Genomic DNA, 20,581 nt, shown 5'->3' with positions numbered 1-20,581 from the left:
CAACATTTTCATGTAGCAACCTGAGCTTTCAGCAAACCACTGAGTTATAGAATTTCTGAAGCGGTATGGAAAACATGTAATACCCCAAGGGTCCAAACTTCCTCTCCTAAAATCACAAACCCAGTATTTTAGTCAAATACTGAGCAAAATTTTGCTAGCAAGAAAGAAAATAAGCCATAAATAACATATGTAAAAATGAATTCAATATGGTCAACAGCAGATCTGCAGACAATTTCATGTTATGTAAAGAAGACAGGAGTAAGCAAACATGACTGCTAAGTACAGGCCTTCATACATGTATGTAAGGAGAACTGGGCAATGATTCTTGGAGTTCAGATTGTTTAAAATTGCTGCTCCAAGAAACTGATTTCAGTTGCTCAAAGCTTTGGCAGTGCAAAAAGTGCAGCATTTTCCATCCTGCATTCCTACATCTATAGCAAAATTCTGGCAGTTGCAGGAACCTTCTGCAAGATTTAGTTTCTGAAACAGTTTGTAAAAAATTAGCTTTGCCCACATTTACCTTCACTAAGATCTAATTAAATGCAGTTAAATGGGAGTTGGATTTTGGCAGGAGTTTTCTCTGGGGGTCAGAAAGATCAAGCTTGGAAATTTGGCTCAGTTAGAAGTTTTAGTGAAAGGAGGCTGAAGAGACAGCTTGGTTATGTGTCATATTGTTTTGCATCACCCCATCAGATGGAGCCTGCAGATTCCAGAAAATGCCTTCAATACAGTTTCTAATTGCTAAGATTTAACAATAGGTTTGGAATTGCAAACCTGGGGTGCCCATGAGCCTTGGCTGCTGATACTGCCCAGCCCTGTTCCCTCACCAAAGGCACATTTGCAAGTTTGGAAAATGCCATCTAAACCTCCAACCATTCACAAATTGTCAGCAGTGACTTTTTGGGGAAAGCTAACATGGTGCATGTATTGATTCCATACATTCACATCACTCTCCTTTCTTCAGTCCAACCTCGTTTTACATCTCCTGGAAGAGAAATGGCAAACCATGGCTTATGTGCCACAGAGAGAATGAGGAGAAACTGAATGTGTGAGAGGCAGGAGCTGGGAAATGTGGCACCTCTGGAAAGATTTATGAGGGACAGCAACACTTAGACCCTATTAAATTCTGAATTTAGCAGCAGTCTGGAGTGTGTTTTATACAGAAACAACATCCTTCTCATGAGTTATGAAGGACAGAACCTCCCAGCTCTCAAGCACTGCCTGACAGCATACATGAATATTGTTTATTAGTTTCTTATTACCTTCTATTTGGGAGAGAAAAATACAGTTTGGCACACTACCCTTGGAGGATTGATGGTCCTTGTCTTAAGTGCCACAGTTCTCTTTGACACAGACAGGAAATAACTGAGAAAACAACCAGCCACTGTTGGTGCTTCTCTAGAGCCTCTTATTTTGACTCAGCTGCTTACCTTTTGTAGAGGAGCTGCTGTCGGACTGGCCTTGGAAGAAATCTGATCAGAGTGTGCTTTTTTAGTGGATCATTTAAAAAATCTTCCAGACCTTCCACCTAGAATTATTTTAGAAGTTAATCAAAATGCAAAATGTAACTATCCCCCCAAGTATAAAGCTTTGCTACCTGAATTGCCTACTAAAATATTTTCTAAGTAAACCTTACTGCTTTTGTAAAATGCTTTAACATTATTCTTGTTAATCAATAAGGCAGAGGACTCAGTGAGATTACAAAAAGCTCTTGGCAAAATAGTAGCTTAAAAATTTGCAGTATTACAGGGCTATACATTTTTTTTTCAGTGAGCCTGTGAAACGCAACTACTTTTTCTGTAAAGCACTGAAGTGTCTCCTCTCCTCTCCAGGGTCTAGTTTTGCTAAAACAGATTAAGGGAATATTTGTTCCAGCCTATAGGTACAGCTGCCATCATCAGACTTTGAAGGAAAACAAAAGAGCACCTTACCTTGTAGCTGACTTGTACAATCTGAACAAAGACTGAGAGAGGCAAGCAGAGGAGGATGTCACTGACCAGAGCCCATCCAAAGCCAAACTCCCTGTGCACGGGCAGGGGAGGGATGTAACGCATCCAGGAGGAGTCATCCACGTACACTGCCAACAGGAACACAGCCTCAGACACAGCAAACCCAACACTCACACCTAGAGTCTCTCTGTGACTGCTCAAGCACAACACAACTGGCAGGTCACAGTCTGCAAATCCAAAATGACCTGAAAATTCTCTAAATTCTTGACATTCAAACCTTTCTGAAGCAGATTTTTATCTATTTTGCAGTGTTGAACCGTGGTAAGGGCTGTAATTAAGTCAGGATGTGCCACTTCTTACCTGTTTGATTAGACAGATCTACTTCAGTCTCCTGTGCAGAGCTCTCAGGATTCACCACAGTTGTCACAATTTCTAAGGTCCCATCTGGTTGTGCTTCAATTACAGCTGCATTCTCATCCAGCCCTTTTGTTTTCTCACCATCAGTGCCTCCTTTTCGCCGTGTTTCATTTAAAGGGTGTCCATAAATTAAGTACCAGAGGAACATGTGGACCATTCTTAAACGGGGCATTTTGGGAAGAAAGCCAAGAGAACGTCCAAGTCCTGGAACTGGGAGGGAAGATTAAAGACCAAATAAGAAACAAAAAGAGGATTAGAGCAGGAGAAACAGCTCCCTGCACAAAAATAATATGAAGTAAAGTGGAAGGGAAGATGGGCAGTTGAAAGCAAATACAAATAGTAAAGAAGTAGTAGTAAATACAAATGCTTCAGTTCACAATTGTAAAAAACACAAGCAGCTAAGAAAACATAAGTTAGACTGCTTTAATATAAATCCAATTTTATTTTGATAGGAGGAGAAAAAAAAATTTTTATCTTAGGAGACATATGGAAATTATTATAAATAATAAATGGGAGGGTGAAGGATGACAGAAACCCCAAAGTTGGCTGTACCTGTAACAGGATGATAGCTCTTTAGCTGTGCTATGCCCATTTTATCATCAGTTTTTCCTGCCCGACTATTATCAGCTTTGCATGAGCTTTCTTGCGTATTTCCTGAGTCAGAAACTGCCTCTTGTCCCTGGTTTTCCTCCTCACCATGCTCCTGGGATGTTGGTGTCTGGGGGACTTTAATCCTGCAGTAAAACCACACAGCACTTAGGTAAAAAATAAGCAGAGCTCAATTCCTGTTCTTCCCTGACTTCAGGAGATACCAGCACGTCGCCTCAGCTTCGCACTCCCATTTCTCTGTTGCTAAAGAAGAGGTTGTTTGTTTGTTTGTTTGGTTTTTTTTTGCTTACCTTGTGTTTATTTCCTCTGCATATTTTTGCATAGCCTAGATAAGCCAAGCTCCCCCAGGCCATCCCAGGCATGCCAGACTTGCCTGTTTGCAGTGCTGGAGTTGGAGATGCGGAACCGCACCTGCTCGATGGCGCTTTTCACCAGGGGATCACTGGGACTCACTGAGGGGTGCACAACAAACTCCACCTGTCCACAGCAGCACAACACAAACAAAAGGTGTCTATGGAGATACTGGCTCTTAATCAGATGCATAATCATCTGAGATTAACAGTAAATTAATTTTAGTTTTGGATGAAAATTCCTGTTGCTACTTTGTATTAAACAAGAGGTCAAAGTACATGGTTTTTGTAGCAATAAACTGCTAATGACATTTCTACAGACCTTGGGGTTTGGGTTTTTAAAAGCTGAAATATCTGAGAAACAAGTACTTTGACTTGTAAATATTAGGCTGAGAAGGAAAAATGAAAAGTCAGAGCTCATTAGGTGAAAGGCCAAGCTAACACATATTGCTGCTGAAAGCACACAATTCAGATTGGTGAGATTTCATATGTGCTCTACACTAATTAGGCAGCAGGTCATTTTCAGTGCATTCAATTCTCTGCTTATGAGCACTTCACACTAGAGTAAGTGACAAGTCTCAGCTCTACAACCACTGACTTCCATAAACCTCAGTAACAGTAGGTTTTTGTTTTAAAATTAAAAATCACATTCTATAAATTTCAACTCAGAAGCTCACTGAAGATTTTTCACACACTTGGCTTTCAAAAGGGATTAAACAGATTTTTGGTGCAGCCTGGCAGTGCAGAGAAAGAACCATGAATCACAGAAGAGATAAGCAGCAGAACCTCTGGGAAAGGAGATTCAGAGACTTTGATCTCTGGCCTATTCCTTGGTCTCAATTATCTGCAGCCCAATAACAGAAAGCAGCGATCTGGCTCTCACAGTAGCTTAGTTTGACAAGAAGCCTCTGGGAAGCTCCCCTGTGGGCTCTGCTACAAGAAGTGAAGTCAGCCATGCATTCCAGCAGAAGGGCCCAGGGCACAGTGAGAAGTGAGCTGAAGGCTGTGTCTGTGCTGTCACCTTTTTGCTGATGCCATCCTGGATGACCGTGGTGCGGTAGAGCCTGAGGAGCCCTTCCCGTGCCAGCCTCTGCACCAGCCGCACGATGGACTTCTTGCAGCACTTGGTGGAGACACCTTCTTGCTTCTCCTGATCCATCACCATCTTCTGAAGTCTGAAAGATGCCAAAGATACCTTGCATTTTAAGGCCAGCAATGCTCCAAACTGCCTGAGTGGTTTGTTAGAGGATGTGGGGTCAATTGCCATTTCTTTCCTTGCTCCCTATTCCCTTTTGCTGGAGACAACTGCAAACTTTGCTTTACATTTCAGCTCTTTTCTTTATACTCAATCTTTCCCTTGTTAGGGGAGAACTGCTGCCCTGATGACAGCAAATTCTCAATGCCTGATAGCCACTGTACATGGCTACAGTGCAATTATGATTGCAGCCTCCCTAAGGTCAGGAGAACCTACAGCTTTTTTAGTGGTGATTTAACAAATGCAGTCAGTTCTTGCAGTTGTGAGCTCAGTTCAGCTTGAGGCAGAAAGGGTTTTTTCAGTGGTTTCAGAGCACAGAAATGACTCTTGCATTCACAACATGGACACAAACACACATATCCCACCATGTGAAGCCAGCTCCCTTCTCCTTTCTGCCCTTGCCACAGTTGGCAGGGGTGTGCTCACACCTTGCTCTCCCCGTCTGTTCCCACAAATGTGGGAACTTTCCCACAAATGTCCCAGACCCTAATTCTGGGCTCCTGGGGACTCAATTCTGAAAAAGACCTGGCACATAACAAGGGAATGAAGCAATAACTGAATGTACACACAGACTTCAACTGTCCCAAAAGATTACCACATTCTGGTAATTAACAAATGGAAGGCAAACACCAGTAAATTTCCTTGGCAGAGAACTTCCACTAATTCTGAGGAACCTGTGAGGAACCTGTTGGCAGCACTGAAGGGACAGCAGAGACCTGAAATAGCTTCCAAGCCTGTGCTTGGATGTGACTCAATCAATCACTGCTGAGGCTGGTGCCAGATGAGGCTCTAATTTTGTAACACTCTGCAATTAAACAAGGTGACAGAAGGTTTCAAAATTCTCAGTCCAGAGGAGAGTAAGGCCATGATTTCTTACTAAATTCCTACAGCAAGCAGCCCTGGGTCTACTGACATGCCAGGATCTTCTGTGCTGACACAGAAGATGGATGTTGCAATCCTACTTGTGACAACACAGTACTGCCAATCCAGCAGAACATCAAAATTCCCATTTCTTTTTGGAGGTGAAATCTTAAAGGGCTGAAAGACATTATAACATTTAGGGAAGTATCTCCATCTCAGATAAGGTGTTAGGAGAAGAGATATAACACCACATAAAACTGCACTGAAAATCAAACTTTGAGGGCCTTGCTAGGACGCCAGTGAGCAGTGACATGAAAACCTGAGTCTCTCCAGTCTATAGAGAACAACACATGAACAAAGATGAGATAAAACTGATGCAGATGCAAGAATCCTGCAGCAGGGAAGTGCTGTACAATGACTTGGGTCACAGTGATCCCAAGGGGATAAATAAGTGAAGGGATAAATAAGTTCTTTGATCTGTATTTGAGACATAACGAAAGCACTCTTGTGTAATTATCTGCATGGACTATTGCTGCTTCCAAAGAGCTGATAAAGATCCAACCACCCTCCCCCCATCCTTACAGCAATGGTGCCAGGAGGGACAAGCCAAGGCAGAAGGAACAAGCCCCCAGTGCTCCCAGCACCCCAGAGGGGAGGCTCAGCCCTGGCTCACGTGAAGAGGCTCTCGATGAGGCGCAGGTTCCTCACGGCCTCCACGATGAGGTTGCGGCGTTTCAGCAGCCTGTAGGTCTCGTGGGGCCTCTCCAGCGCCGCCGCCTTGCAGCGCTTCTCCTTCCTGGGGCCACAGGGCTTCTGGGGACAGCACAGCACAGCACAAGGGCACATCAGCCCGCCTGTTTGCAGCTGAGCAATTCCCCATTTGTCACCCTGATTTTTGGAGTTTTTCTAAGCTTTCTGATATTTACATTCTTGTAACGAACTTTCTCACACACTTGTTTCACATTCTTTTATGGAAGAGAAGTGTCACAGACATCTTTTCCTTTCCTTAGGATTTTTCCTCCTGAGAAGCTGTGAGGCCTCAGGAACAAAATGTAAACAATGGTTATCTGCTGCTGTGGAATGCAACAGGTGGATCTGTGATTGGCCCATGTTGGTTGTTTCTAATTAATGGCCCATCACAGTCAGCTGGCTCAGACTCTCTGTCCAAGCCACAAGTCTTTGTTATCATTCTTTCCTTTTCTATTCTTAGCTAGTCTTCTGATGAAATCCTTTTTTCTATTCTTTTAGTATAGTTTTAATGTAATATAGATCATAAAATAATAAATCAGCCTTCTGAAACATGGAGTCAGATCCTCATCTCTTCCCTCATCCTAAGACCCCCGTGAACATTAACATGGTCACAGAGGAGAAATTTGATAGACTGTTGGTTTGTCCAGTGTCATTGGACAGGTGGCACTGTCACCCTCCAATCCACAGTCACTTTTGGAAATCTATAAATGTTGGAGTCAGAAATTAAACCTGCTCTTTTTACCTTGGAATAACATGTTGTGTTATTTTGTGTCCTATAGCGACACCCGTTTGGATGGATTTATTTATAATAAACTACTCAGATGAAGATTGTCTCTTATCTCCCCTTCCCAGGAAGGCAGACAGGGGATGATAAGCAGCCCTTGTGCGCTACATTAAGCTGTGACATGCATTCAGCCAGCACACAATTTGGAGGGCACCAGAGAACTAACCCAGAACTGTTATTTTGGACATCTACCCTCCTATACATATCCTATATACCCACTTACCCTCCTGGAAAAATTTTCACTTATATCTACAATGCAGTGCAGCCAAAATATGAATGTACTTAGAAATTAATTTTAAAAAACCCCAAAACAATTTGATAAATAAATATAAAGACTCTAGTTCAAAGTCTTGCTATAAGAGCACCAAACTTAGCTCAGCCAGGTGTATCAACAAGAAGATATTAAGACATGTGATCTTACCTTAGGATCTTCAAGTCTGACTTCCTCCACCTCAGCCACATCTCCATCTTCCTCCGTGGGATGAGCACAGGTAGAAACATTGGACTCCTGCTTTAGAGTTCCCAAAGTAGAGCTATCCCCTGAAATGTTGTCTGGAAGCTCCTCAGGATCTTCAAGAATTTGAGGGGAAGGCTGCTGCTTCTTTCCCTGAGACTTCACAGCTGTTGGCTTTGAGCCTGGTTTGAGAACAAAAAGCTTTGTAATTGTTCTGCTCTCCCTGTTCAGCTTTCTCTCCAAGAGGCATTCTCCCATCTACCCAGGAAGCTGCACTTAAAAGCATTCTGCTACACTTTTCATACATTCTGCCCTGCTGGAAGCAGTGGTTTGACCATGAAAGACTGCATTCAGCCTCCAAAAGTTAAGCTAAAAAAAAAGTGAACTCTCTGTCATCAAATAATGCTCTCCACTCAGAAACCTTTTCACAGCTGGGAAAGTCATGAAGAGATTATCCAGAAACTGCTGTCTGAAGAAAGGAGAGTTTCTGTCTGAAAGATTCTCAAGTTCTGTCAGAAACATGACTCTTCTGACTCAAAGCAGAATAAGAATTTAATATAACTCCAAAGATAATCTACATAGAAAAATAGAGATCTCCTCTCTTACATTGGAGTTTATCAGAGAAGTTATAGGAATATCTAAATAGGTTTAAAAAATTAAGTAAAAAACCTCCCACTATATATATTTTTTTTAAATATGTCCCCTCAAGGCTGGTAGCCTTCACACTAACATGTTCCAAATAACTAAAGAAGAAGCTGAGGTAACTAACTTCAGGGGACAAGACATTTTTGTTACAAAATACTCAGGTGAGTAAGGCTGTGGGTCAAGTCATCCCAACCTTGAATATCCAAGGAGCACAGTGTGTGAGCTCAGGGAAAAGGGGAGACAGGCATGGGGTCAGGAGAGGCAGCACAAACACTACTGGGACACAGACAGCAGTCACACTTCAGCCCTGAGAATCTCCAGAGGTTCCCACACTTGGTGCTCCAAACCAGAACAATCTGGGGGCAAAGCAGGGAAATAACCAAATAGGCTTAAAAATAAATATGTGACCAAAAGTCATAATGGAAGCTAACAACATGTTATTTGTTCTTTAATAAAATGATCCGTAAGAAAAATGCAGGCTGTTCTCCAGATTTCCAAATCACAAGTTACCTTTGGCTGGTGGTGTCTGCTGGACATCATCTTGGACACGTGGTTTCACTGGAGAACAAGAGTTGGCTTTTTGACCTTTTCCTCTCTTCTTCCTGTCCTTCCCTTCTTCCTCATTGTCAGACTCTGAGGCCACAGCCTCCTCTTCTCCAGGAGATGCCTCTTCCACAGGTGGGGAATCTTCTGGCACCAGAGCCAAAGTGACTGTAGCCAGCTGCTCACTCCTGGCCTTCTCCCTCTCAAACTGACGGTTCAGATCACTCTCCTCTGCAAAAATGTAGGAAATGTACTTTGTTGTCCTTTGCCGACCTTCATCCTCCATAAAACCCTGAGGAAACAGTTGGAATGTTATTTTACCACCTTGCTTCTCCATTCTATCAGTGTTCTCCAGCATCAACAGAGGGAAAATGTTCTCAGTGTTATTCTCCACCCATCAAAAGATATAATATTATTTTTTTTAAGTAACAAAAATGTCCCTAACCTTCACATAGAGAAATCAAAAAGAATCCTTTGCCTGAAAAATAAATCTGCATTACCAGTGCATTAGAATGAAACTCCTACAGTATGTGGGATGGAGAAAAGTCTGTGGAAGAACAAACTGTGTGTATTCAGAGTGGAAATCAATTTTTTCAGAACAAAAATGTTTGTGAAATAAGGGCACTGCAGCTCCCTGGGTGACTCAGACTTCAGTGGAAGTCTGCCCTGTCTGCTCCAACAGGGATCTACAAACTCACACACTCCACTAATCAATAAGGGAAGATTTCATTTTCACAGCTGACTGGGGGAAAACATGTTAGATATTCCAGATATTAGATATACAGCTTGTTTTTAACTCTACAGAACATTCTAGTAAATGACAAGATTTTTCTAAAAAGATTCCCCATTGAGGGAAGATGGCAATTATCCTGCTTTTGTAGAAAGGGATGGACTGCTGGGCATGGAAGACATGATATCTGGATTTGTCTAGTGAAATAAAAACCACTGAAATATCTGGAAATAAGAAGTTTAATCATAACTTGTAGAGAAGTAACTGTTTTGCTGCAGAATTTTCACAAGGCAAGCAGATTAATGATCTTACACAGACAGAGGGTCTTCGAGAAGATTCTTCAGTGCTCTGATTACAGCAGGCTGCAATCCTAATACTGAACCCTTGCCTTACACACCTTTTCCTCAACTGCATTAATTCTCTTCTCAATCTTACCAGGACTCTCCTGCTGTCATTATCAAATCTCTGCTGTTTCTAATGTTTAAGGTTAACAATGTTATTCCCCAAATAGCCAAAATTGTACCTTCAGTTTCAAAAAGTACCAGAATTATTTGATTTTAGCCTCACCTTGACAACTTTGTACCTCTCCAGAAGCCGACAGAGCATCCTGGCTTCCAGCTTCCCCACATTCATAGCCAGGCGAAGTTCAGCCTGAGAAATACCTTTGGTTCCTCTACTTTCAACTGTTGCAGAAAGGAAAACAAAAGAAATATCTCAGGGAAAGAAACTGACTGAATTTTATATATATCTATTTCTATGTACATTAATATTTCCCTGAACAACACTATATGCCAGAATATTAAATTTAAGATTCCCCACTAACTAAAGACAGTTTTACAGACACATAAAATATTCAGCTAAATACTGTCATAAACCACAATTTTACATGAAGCAGTACCCAGCAGAATGAGGTATGGAGGTGACAGCTTCAAATTAGAAGCACGGATGATTTTTCTTCCCTGGCAGCTTTCCACAGTTAGATATTAATTTCTCCATTTGGAAAGGAAAAGAGATAGGAGAATAATGAACACTGTTTGCTTCATCTTTTCTCATCCCATCAAAACATCCTGTTTCCGCTGGGTAGTAGCTAAGCTTCCAGGAAGGGCTAACAGGTGGCAGCATCTCCAGTCTAGTCTGGATTTAAAGCTCATTTTGCTATGAAAAAATGACACTTTCTGATACAACAGCAACCAGAATGTAGAACCACCTGCAATATACACATTTCTTTTATACTACAAGGAGTAAAGAAGTAATGGGAAAAGTCTTCAGATGTCTTAAATCACCTACTTAACTGATAAGCCTGGGTGAGCATATCCCTTTCACAAACAATATCCACAGGCTGCACAACTTTTGTGATGATCTCTTCATCATCATCATGATAATCTTCCATTTTCTTCCGAAATTCCTTCAGCAGCTTAAGGCAGCGGACCATGACATCAGTCCCTGTGAAAAATGAGTGTGAGTAACAAGTCCTAACAAAGTGCAGGGGGTGTGCACTGCTTCAAACCATTTTACTTTTTACTCAACATGTAGAAGTAGCAGTGCAATGGGGAACAAATGATTAAAGAGAGCTGGGTATTTCTAGGAAAGGTTTGCAACAGCTTTTCCCTTTGTATGAATCTGGCAATCAGGTGAACTCTTGAGGCGCTCCAAACCTTCACATCTGTGCCCATGCTAGGACTGTCCAGGGGAAGAAACTTTCACAGCATAAATAAATCAATGGAAGGATTAAGTGTTGATCCCTAGAATTACAGCTGGAGAACACTTATTTGACTGGGAGATCACTCACTCTCTATTAACCCTTTCCTTTCCACAAGGACAGAACACGCTACTGCCCACCCAAGATTCTTGTTGATTTAATTCCACATCTTAGCTTGTTCCTGTCCATCAGCTGTGCTGTGCTAACTCTCCACACACTGGGACCCCCCAGCAAAGGGCAGAGTGAGGACAGAGGCTGCAGGAGAGCTGAGATCCTGCTCTCCTCAGTGTCACTGAGCTCCTGCTGGGCCCTTCACACCAGTGGTAACTCAGACTGGGTTACTGGACACTGCTACCCGGGCAAATTGTAGTGATTCAGGAGCTGCTGCAGCAGAGGGGGAACATGTCCAGCCATTCCTGCTCCTCTGCTACACACTGCTGTGAAAAGGCCAGGTGAGGGTTTTAGCTGGAATCACTGAGCTGATGAATTTTCTCTTGTGTTTACATATCTGAGCAGTTGCTGCTGCCCAGCTGACACAAAGTTAACCCACAGTCACTTCACCATGTGACTGTGCTCCAGCCCACATGATTCCATTAATTTTACTCAAGCTGAATCCTTTCCCTAGGATGCTGCTTAGGATTTAAGTGCTGACATTTTGGTAGGGTTGCAAGCACTGTTATTACATCCTTTGTATTTCTACAGCCCATTAATTTTCACTGGAAGCAGCATTTGAAAAAACAAACAGAAAAAACCTCCCCATAGAAAAGAAATCCCCCAAAACAAACCAATTCCTTTTCCTTTATCTCCTGCCCAATAATGTTCTTCCCATAGCAGATGCTCTGGCTTCATCCTCAGTGTGTCCCACATATTTCTATCTTCTTTCCTGTATAACTCCAGAGATTAAACTATCTTGATCTCTGCTGAAAATCAGCTATTATTATTTCATCCTCCTTTAATACCTAGTGTTTTTAAGGCATTTTTGTGGATTTTCAGCTTTTACATCTGTAAGATGGAATTATCATTCAAGTGAAAGATTCATCAAGTGGCATTTTTCCCAACAAATCTAAGCAGTAAATGCAGCTGCTGTTTTGCCCATCTCTGACAGAGCATAAAACACCAGGTTTGTAAGTGGAGCTGTATTTTCTTGTCTTCTAAGAAAATACCTTAATTGCAAGCTAAATGCTTTCACTACTGCCTATAAACAGTTTTTTAAGAGTGCTGTCTGGTCTTTTGGGTGTTATTTCCAAATGTTTGCAGCTCATTAGAACATCCCTGAAAGACCTGGGTCATTTCTCTCTCAGCCATGTTTGATGCTGTACCTGCCTTTGGCCTCTGCTTCTCTTTGTTCAGAATATACTTTCCCTACAGAGAATTTCCTTTCCCTAGACTTAAAAGATTTGAAGGAATTTGTCTTATTGACAGCCTTAATCCAACTCTATGTAATCAGCACTCTTTTTTGTCTTCTGGAACTTTTCATGGTTTTATTGGCTCTTTCACTTGCTCCTTTAAGATCACTACTGTTCACACAAAGACTATGTAATTTGCAATGTTTAGTTCATTTCAGATTTTTTTTCCTCACAAACAGCTCATTATATCTCTAAAACACACACTTCATCTTTCAGAACTATTTTCTTTTTAACCCTGCAAATCTGCCTCTTAGGATTTTCTGTGATTAAGGATTTGGTTTAGATTTCCTTCAGGAATTGTATTAATTCCATTGGAGGTACTATCCCTCCTCATACTGTCCATTATTATTTCCTGTAGTTTTTTCCCCATGCAAGTTTTATCTGTATCTCTTCCTGAGAACAGTTGCTTTGTTTTGTTCCCTTTCCTCATGCAATCCTGCTCTTTGTCTCTCCATTACATGTTCGGAAATTATCAGCAGTTCCTGTGAACCAATTAAACTGACATTCAAAGCTGGTTATGCATTAAACCACCCCTCAGCAGACTGTGGCTTTTTGGGACAGCAATTTTGGGCATCTCACTTTCCTCAACCCTGTTATCAGCTCAGCCGGTGAGATAATAATGCCAAGGGTGTGGGTTTGACCCCTGTATAGGCCATTCACTTAAGAGTTGGGCTCAATGGTCCTTCAAACTCAGAATATTCTGTCTTCTGTGAATTCCAAGTGCTGTAAGACCTTCCATAATTTGACAGGAAACTTTTCAGAGAAGCTTTGCATTCTCATGACTTTCAGGAAAAGTCATAACCAAGAATGGTCGGGTTTTTAACTTATTTCATAATGAGCGTTCTTTTCAACATTAGGTTTTTGTATTTTTTGGTCAAGTTTATTGACTTGTCATTTAACTTCAACCTGAAAGTTGTTCCTACTCTGTAAAGGCTTGAGCAGTCTTATCAGGTCCCAAGACCACAGCTTACATTGATATCCAACCAACTTGATGATATTCACTCCTTAAAAAACTGTAACAAATGCTTAATTCAAGTGGGCTGCAGCATTTTAAATTTGGTAGCACACTTATCTACATAATTGCATGGACAGATTTTTTACTTACACCTCTTTTAATTTAAGATATGAAGCTCACAGATAGAATGGCATCAATGCAATCATACAAAAAGAGAGCAAAACCAAGACCTTTCTTTGTCTTGCAGGGTCCTCCACTGGGATTTATGTCTTGCAAGGGGACAGACACAACCTTGGCCAGGCCAGCATTCATCATGTACTGATAGAGACGTTTGAAGGTTCTCTCACAAAGGCCCTGATGCAAAGAGAAATGGCAAAAGTCACTGCAGCCCAAAAGCTTCACCTGCTGCTGATTGGTATCAAAGGCATTCACACCACCTGCTCTTACAGCATCATATTTTGGGGTAGGATATCCATAAGAAACTTAAAAGCCTTTCAGTGCAGAAGAGATGCTCCTGAGGGTGTTGTACCCCTCCAGCTCGGCCCCCACACAAACAGCAGCAGTGGAAAAGCAAGAACTGCATGATGACATCCACTGACAAAATGTTTCTGAGGCTGTGCTTGGAACAGAACTGCTTCCTATGACAAACAACACCAGCACCTTGATCTGGTAGGTTTTTAAGATCCTTCTTTTGCTATCCTAGTCCAGAATTTTGTGCAACTTTTGAAGCAGGCAGTATGAATGAGTGCCTTTGATACTCAGCATCTAGATTCTACTGAATGAGAATGTGAAGGAGTCATGAATCTCACCAATTCTTCCCTCAAGTTTCCTAATGTTTCCATCTGGTTTGAACGAGCACTTAGCATACTTGAGAGCTTCTCCATCAGAATATCATATTTGCTCCTCCTAACCAAAAAAGAGAATTATTTTACATGTAAGTATGCATATAACTTCATAAACACGAGTTGTAGCTTTAGAAACTGTCAGTCACTAGAGGAAGTATGCTAAGTGTTCTCAGATTGGTTTAGGAATTCTAGTTTTCCTTCTGTGAATAGCACATGAGAGAATTTGTCTCTAAGAAAAAACCTCAAAGAGGAAACAATGACTAAGCCCAAGCTGTTATTTCACTGGCAACCCACAGAAGCACAAGATCTAATCATAAACAAGATAGGAAAACAAAACAAGAAATCGACTAGAAATGTGTTTAAGTGAAAACAGTCAAAATGAACAGAATGATTAGTGTTACAAAAAGAAGAGTTATGTTTATGCAGGCAGGTGACAGGCACTAGAAGAACCTGCTGTTTACAGCTCCAAGACTAACTTAAGTGTCCGACATTTGGAAGAGGAGTTAATAAACTGGAAAGCATCAATTGCAGGAAACTTTGATGGTTCTGTGACAACAGAACAATCCCTCATCACAGTAAAAGGTCAGGGAGTACCCAGGAGACCCTTAAAGCATACCTATCAACATGGAAGCGAGTCAGGAGGAGCAGAATTGAGTACTGCTGTGCTCCGCTCGGCAGCCGGATGACGTGGGACTGCATCGTTATCAGACCACTCCTGTCCAACACCCTCCTGTGGTAATGCAGCTTTCCAGCATCCACCCTAAAGAAAAGATGGCAAAAGATCTACAGGAATAGGAACTTCTGCAAACAATTCTAATTATCCACTACCCAGAACTCTTTACCTATATTACCTACAGCCTTAGTGACATGTGCTAATTTTCAAAGTGACAGCTCAAAGTTAGGAAGTTCACACTTAAGAAAACCTGTGAAATTTATTTTCATAGTTAATCCAATTAAACAGAGAAATACCTCTGATTTTAACCTACAGCCTTTAGGCACAGAGTGTCATGATATGGTTTGACGAGGGGATTGAATCAGCATTGTATCCCCATGCCCCTTTTCCATCCTCTCTTTCTAACTTGTGGCTATGCTGCAGTCACTGCCCTTCTTGGAACAGCTCTGGGATTCATTTCCCTCTTTGGTGAGCTGGCTTGGGCCACCAAATTGACAGAAAAGCACCCATAAGAGTTTTCCTCGTCATCTTATTTACCTACAAGACCTCCCTAAGTGGCAAAAAACAGCACCAGGTGGTGCGCAAGCTACAACCCACCCATGTCCTAAAAGCAGTGAACCCTTAGAGAAATGCTGATGTTCTCCAGAACTTCAGGACACATCCAGAAGTTCTCTAAGAAGGTGTGTAATGCTCCTCCATCAGTAAAATCATGGCCTAGTTTGGGAGCTGGTAACTCAGGCTCCCTCTCAATGGAGATGTCACACAGGGAGATGCTGTGGACAAAAGGTGGCTGTCCAAGAATTCCTTCAGAACGTGGGTAAGATACTTAGGCAGCAATTTAGAAAAGGAAATGAAAATCATTTTTCCATCCCAAATTAGAAGAAAAAGTTATTTAGAAAAAACAAGAACTTTCACAATAAAACCTATTTGGTGTATTGACCCAACAAATTTTTGGCTCTCTCTGAAAATATCAGGAAGGGCAATGAACTCAAGGATGAGACCAGCACAGTTCTACCAAACCAAGCACTCCTGGTAGTAAGGATGACGCACTACAAGAGTTCAAATATTCACACAAATATTTAAAAACAACCTTGGATTTAATTCTCAGAGCAAGACACAAGCTTACTTGAAAGCCCCACTGTGCAGGTCCCTCTGCAGCTCCCCCTGCCAGCGAGCTCGGCCCAGACGCTCCAGGATGCAGTAGGAAAAGTCAGGGAGTTTCAGGTCAGGGTCCCCCTCCCAGCCTATCAAAGCTCTGTAACGCTGCTCCTGCGAAGCAACAATGACTAATTTCTCTCCCCATCTAAGAAACAGAAGGAAAAGTAATGTCTTGTTATTGGCTCCATAAAAACAGAAAGATCAATCCCTTTCTCTCCACAAACGTCATTCCTGATATAATCTGCACAAACTGAGCAAGGACTAAATTTTACAACTCAGAAGTATTTTAATGCTACATAAAAGGATTATAGATTATAAGATATAAAGATTTCAGATATAAGGATCTCACTTTTCAACAGCTTCTTTGTAAGTATAACAAGGCTGCAAATCCTTCTTCCTTATTTGATCAGTGATGTCTACTCTCTCCTTAAAATACTGGCAGGAACCTTGTATGCCATCTTTGTTATCCAAAATCATGTGGATAGGATAAATATCATCTGAAGAAACAGGATCTCTTTTGGTTTCCAATATTCCTGTCTCAAGGTCTATTTCTTCATATCTGAAATAAAACCAAAGAACCAATATTTAACCAAGCAAGGAGAAATACAAGATTGTCACAGACAATGCTGATACCTCTAGGAATTATCTTGGAAAAACGAAGCTCTTTTGAAAGCTCCAAACTGGAAAAATATGAAGAGCAGAGCTGTACTCCTCAAGCATGACCAAACCTTTTCAGCATGCAGAATGCAGCAGGAGGGAGATGCATTATTTAATCTTTAAAAGTCAAAGATGTGGTGGGAATAAGAGAAACATCTAGTTCACAGGTAAGGAAATGACAGGTACAGCCACCCTGCTGACCAGGACACAGAAATTCTGCCTGTACCTAGATAGCATGCAGTCATTTGAATGGATATCAGGCCAGGACTCATATACAGGTCTCTCACATCATAGAATCATCAAAATTGGAAGAGACCTCTAAGATTATCACCAGCACTACCACTGTCACCCTAAAACCCATCAGTGAGCACCAAATCTTAAACACCTCCAGCCATGGTGCCTCCACCACCTCCCTGGGCAACCTATTCCACTGTTTGACCCCCGGAAGAGTGAAAATTCTTTGTGTAACACCTAAACAGCGGCCCTGCCTGCTGTCACCGGCTACCGAAGGGCTGCTGCAGCAAAGCCTGGGCGAGAACGGCAACCGGGCCGGGTTTAGCCGGCAGTGAGTCCGGGTTTAGCCCCTCAACCAAGCCGGGTTTAGCCCGGTAATCGGGCCGGGTGTAGCCGGCAATGAGTCTGGGTTCAGCCCCTCAACCACGCCGGGTTTAGCCGGGCGACCAGGCCCGGGTTTAGCTCGGTAATCGGGCCGGGTTTAGCCCATGTTTCGCCCAGCAACCAGTCCCGGGTTCCCTGGCGGGAAGGGGCCGCGGCCGCCCGCTCGCTGCCCTCACCGGTCGTGCAGGCGGAGCGGCGGGCGCGGCCGGGGCAGGAGGTAGAAGCGCACGTCGGGCTGGGCGCTGAGCGCGGCCCAGAGCAGCTGCTGCGTGTCGGGCTCCAGCGGCAGCGGGAAGGGCGGCGAGCGGGCGGCCAGGCGCTGCCAGAGCGCGGCCGCGGTGATGCCGTCCAGCCCCTCCAGGGCCACCTCGTCCAGCAGCGCCCACAGCGGCTCCGTGGCCTCCATCCCCGCCGCCGCCGCTTCCGGGCCCGCGGCGCGCAGGAACTGACGGCGGCCAGGCGCGACCGTCGCCAGGGAGACCGAGCAACAGGCCCGGCCCGGCCCGCGCTGCCGGGGGTTGTGTCTGCCCGGGGCCGTGACCGGGGCCAGTGTCTGCCCGGGGGCCGTGACCAGGGTCCGTGTCTGCTCGGGGGCCGTGACCGGGGTCAGTGTCTGTCCGGAGTCAGTGTTTGTCCGGGATCAGTGTCCGTGGTCCGTGTCCGGGGACTCTGCCCCGGGATCTGCGTCTGTCCGGGGTCTCTTTCCCCGGTCCGCATCTGTCCGGGAGCTCTGTCCGGGGGTCAGTGTCCGTCCTGGGTCCGTGCCCACCTGGGGGCTCTGTCCGGGGTTATTGTCCTCTGGAGGCTCTGTCCGGGGTCTCTCTCCTGTGTCAGTGTCCAGTGTCCCATCTGGGGCCTCTGTCCCGGTCCGTGGCCGTCCTGGGGCTCTGTCCGAGGTCAGTGTCCAGCCAGGGCCTCTGTCTGGTGGGTCTATCCCGGGTCTGTGTCCATCCTGGGGCTCTGTCCGGGAGTCTGTCCCGGGTCCATCTGGGGCTATGTCCGGGGCTCTGTCCCAGGGCTATGTCCATCTGGCGCTGTGTCCGCGGTCTGTCCCAGCTCCGCGTCCGTCCGGGTCTGTGCCCGGGGCTCTGTCCCGGCTCCGTGTCCATGTGGGGGCTGTGTCCCGGATCCGTGTCCATCTGTCCCAGGTCAATGTCCATCCGGAGCTGTGCCCGGGGCTCTATCCCGGGTCCGTGTCCGTCCGGGGCTGTTCCCGGGGCTCCCCCGAGGCGGGGCCGGGCTCTGGCAGAGCTGCCCCGCGGTCGGTCCGGGACAAAACAGGCGGTTCTCTCTTTGGTACAGAGCTCACCGCAGCTGCTGCTGGCACGTCCAAACTTCGGGCAGTGTAAGAGCACACCCTGGCACAGCTTGCGGCAGCGGTGTGGTGAGAATTGCTGGAAAAGTTCAGGTTTCCTGAATGGCAAGCCAGGTAAAATCTTTAATTAAACACTTCAAATAGATACAACCTCAGCAGTGAATAAGCTGTAGGATGAACTGACCCAACAAGTAGCAGCTCAAAGAATTCCTTCCACAGCTGGGCTTTGGGCACAGCTCTTCAGCTGTGCCCCAGCTTCTCTTGCTTGCCAGGTGTGGCATTATAAACTTGTCATGGCATATGCCTTCTACTTTTAGGATTTTTTGGTTCTTCCGTAGATTATGAAGGGTTTTGAAAAATAAGTAAAACAGCTACTGTTTCCTCTGTTCTTCAGGAGTTTTATTTACAGCCCTGACAGCTTTATGTGTGGTTGAAGGAAGAATGTTTTTCTGTTTATAGCCTTCTCATCTATTGAGGGTGCAAAACCAGTGGTACTCCATAATAAATCATTCAGTGTGACCATTATATTCTCATTTCAGGTTTATGTTAAGACATGGTGACTGACTTTGATGAAAAACATGACGAATATTTAATATCCCTTCAGCAGAGAAACCGGTAATATTCACATTTGTTTCCACTTGGGGTATGAAATATTTGTTGTATTGTATCAAATACCAGCAGCTGTGATGCTGTGCCTTAAAACATTCAGGTGTTTCTCTCTTCTTCCCTTTGCTTGCTAAAAGTTCTTATTTCTAGGGGAGGATACAATGTTTCTTCAGTATTTAATATAGAAATACATTTATTAATAAAATAGTTACTTTTTCCACAGTGGCAGGGAAGATTTTTGTTTATAGAGCAAGAGGTTGTAGATTCAGAAGTAACTGGCAGCTCACACTGTGTGAGGATGTAGTTAAGAGGCACAGTTGTTATGTAGTCAGAAAAACAGAAAAGTGGGAAATAAGGACAGCCAGGTTGCCTTTGCAAACTCCAGTGTTTTTCAGACAAGTTTCAAACATTTCTTTTCCTCTTTGTTCATGTGTTTCTGTCACTATAGCCTGGACAGATGAACTTCATAGCTTATTTTAGAGGCATCTACAGAACTTTCATGCTGGATTCCTTCCTTTAACACAAGAGATTTCTAATCAAATTATATTACAAACTGGTTTGGTAAAAAGACCTTAAAGGCCACAATTATGTTAAAAACGCACAGGTTTCTTTCCTATATAGTATCCTAAAGCAGTATTGGATAATAAAACCAGTTTATTTAGTGGTTAAACCAATGTTCATCCTTGGTATCAGAGCTCTAATGCTGACTGCTGGGGACATGCTCTTGGGAGAAGTCAGAGGGAAACCAGGTGGTCCAGGGGAATTCACAAATTGTCACCTCATGATGCCAAGCTCCTGGCCTGCATGTCACCTCACCAAAGGAATTAGCATGGCCTGGGTATAACCCATGGTGAGAGGAGAGAAAATTAGAGTTGGAAGAGGGAGAGTAGCTGAAACTGAGCCCGTGGAAGGGCATTATTTTGATATTATTTTAACCAGCATTTAATTTTCTGCTATCTCTAATTGCAGTATTGGCTGGGGGCTTTCTACCTCCAGTTTCAAAATACAAATCATCATTTTTATTCTTGAAAAGAGGCCAACAATTTTTAAGCTTTTTGAAATTCTAAGTGAAATTCTTTAAAATTCTTAAGAAGAAAGGTTAAATATGCAAAATACCAAGTGGAAAAGATCATGTAAAATAAGAAATAACATGGGAAAAAAACTCAGAAAGGAAAAGCTTGGTCAAATTTCCTCTGTCACAGTGTGTGGGTGCTCATACACACGTTACAGAACAGGAACAGACCCTGGAAGATGGATTCTGAAAGGGTTCCTTGAACTGGGAACATATTTTTCAGCTTTGTG

The 20,581-nt window shown here is 43.4% G+C and overlaps 2 protein-coding genes across 10 annotated transcripts in view; one reads left to right on the top strand and one right to left on the bottom strand.

Annotated features, from left to right (window-relative positions):
• The window catches only part of GTF3C1 (general transcription factor IIIC subunit 1), a 40,308-nt gene extending 22,544 nt beyond the window's left edge, over positions 1-17,764 (bottom strand). Inside the window, exons 1-17 of one of the 2 annotated variants that reach the window (XM_058035536.1) lie at positions 17,535-17,764; positions 16,433-16,642; positions 16,052-16,228; positions 14,869-15,012; positions 14,217-14,313; positions 13,638-13,761; positions 10,635-10,790; positions 9,915-10,030; positions 8,585-8,909; positions 7,397-7,611; positions 6,115-6,254; positions 4,347-4,500; positions 3,349-3,452; positions 2,919-3,100; positions 2,310-2,576; positions 1,932-2,077; positions 1,431-1,528 (exon numbers count right to left, since the gene is read on the bottom strand). In XM_058035536.1, coding sequence (XP_057891519.1) covers positions 1,431-1,528; positions 1,932-2,077; positions 2,310-2,576; positions 2,919-3,100; positions 3,349-3,452; positions 4,347-4,500; positions 6,115-6,254; positions 7,397-7,611; positions 8,585-8,909; positions 9,915-10,030; positions 10,635-10,790; positions 13,638-13,761; positions 14,217-14,313; positions 14,869-15,012; positions 16,052-16,228; positions 16,433-16,642; positions 17,535-17,764 — 2,885 coding nt within the window. Of the gene's footprint in view, positions 1-1,430; positions 1,529-1,931; positions 2,078-2,309; positions 2,577-2,918; positions 3,101-3,348; positions 3,453-4,346; positions 4,501-6,114; positions 6,255-7,396; positions 7,612-8,584; positions 8,910-9,914; positions 10,031-10,634; positions 10,791-13,637; positions 13,762-14,216; positions 14,314-14,868; positions 15,013-16,051; positions 16,229-16,432; positions 16,643-17,534 lie in introns of those variants that run through there. The other variant, XM_058035537.1, reaches the window with a different exon arrangement.
• A 101-nt stretch (positions 17,765-17,865) lies between these two features.
• The window catches only part of KATNIP (katanin interacting protein), a 56,553-nt gene continuing 53,837 nt past the window's right edge, over positions 17,866-20,581 (top strand). For all 8 annotated transcript variants that reach the window (XM_058035744.1, XM_058035740.1, XM_058035739.1 and 5 more), the window contains exons 1-3: positions 17,866-17,963; positions 18,661-18,787; positions 19,213-19,288. In XM_058035744.1, coding sequence (XP_057891727.1) covers positions 19,227-19,288 — 62 coding nt within the window. In that variant the 5' untranslated portion in view covers positions 17,866-17,963; positions 18,661-18,787; positions 19,213-19,226. The remainder of the gene's footprint in view (positions 17,964-18,660; positions 18,788-19,212; positions 19,289-20,581) is intronic.

This window comes from Melospiza georgiana, chromosome 16 (genome assembly GCF_028018845.1).
Source record: "Melospiza georgiana isolate bMelGeo1 chromosome 16, bMelGeo1.pri, whole genome shotgun sequence".
NCBI classification, from domain to species: Eukaryota; Metazoa; Chordata; class Aves; order Passeriformes; family Passerellidae; genus Melospiza; species Melospiza georgiana.
This window is presented reverse-complemented; position numbering and strand designations above follow the sequence as displayed.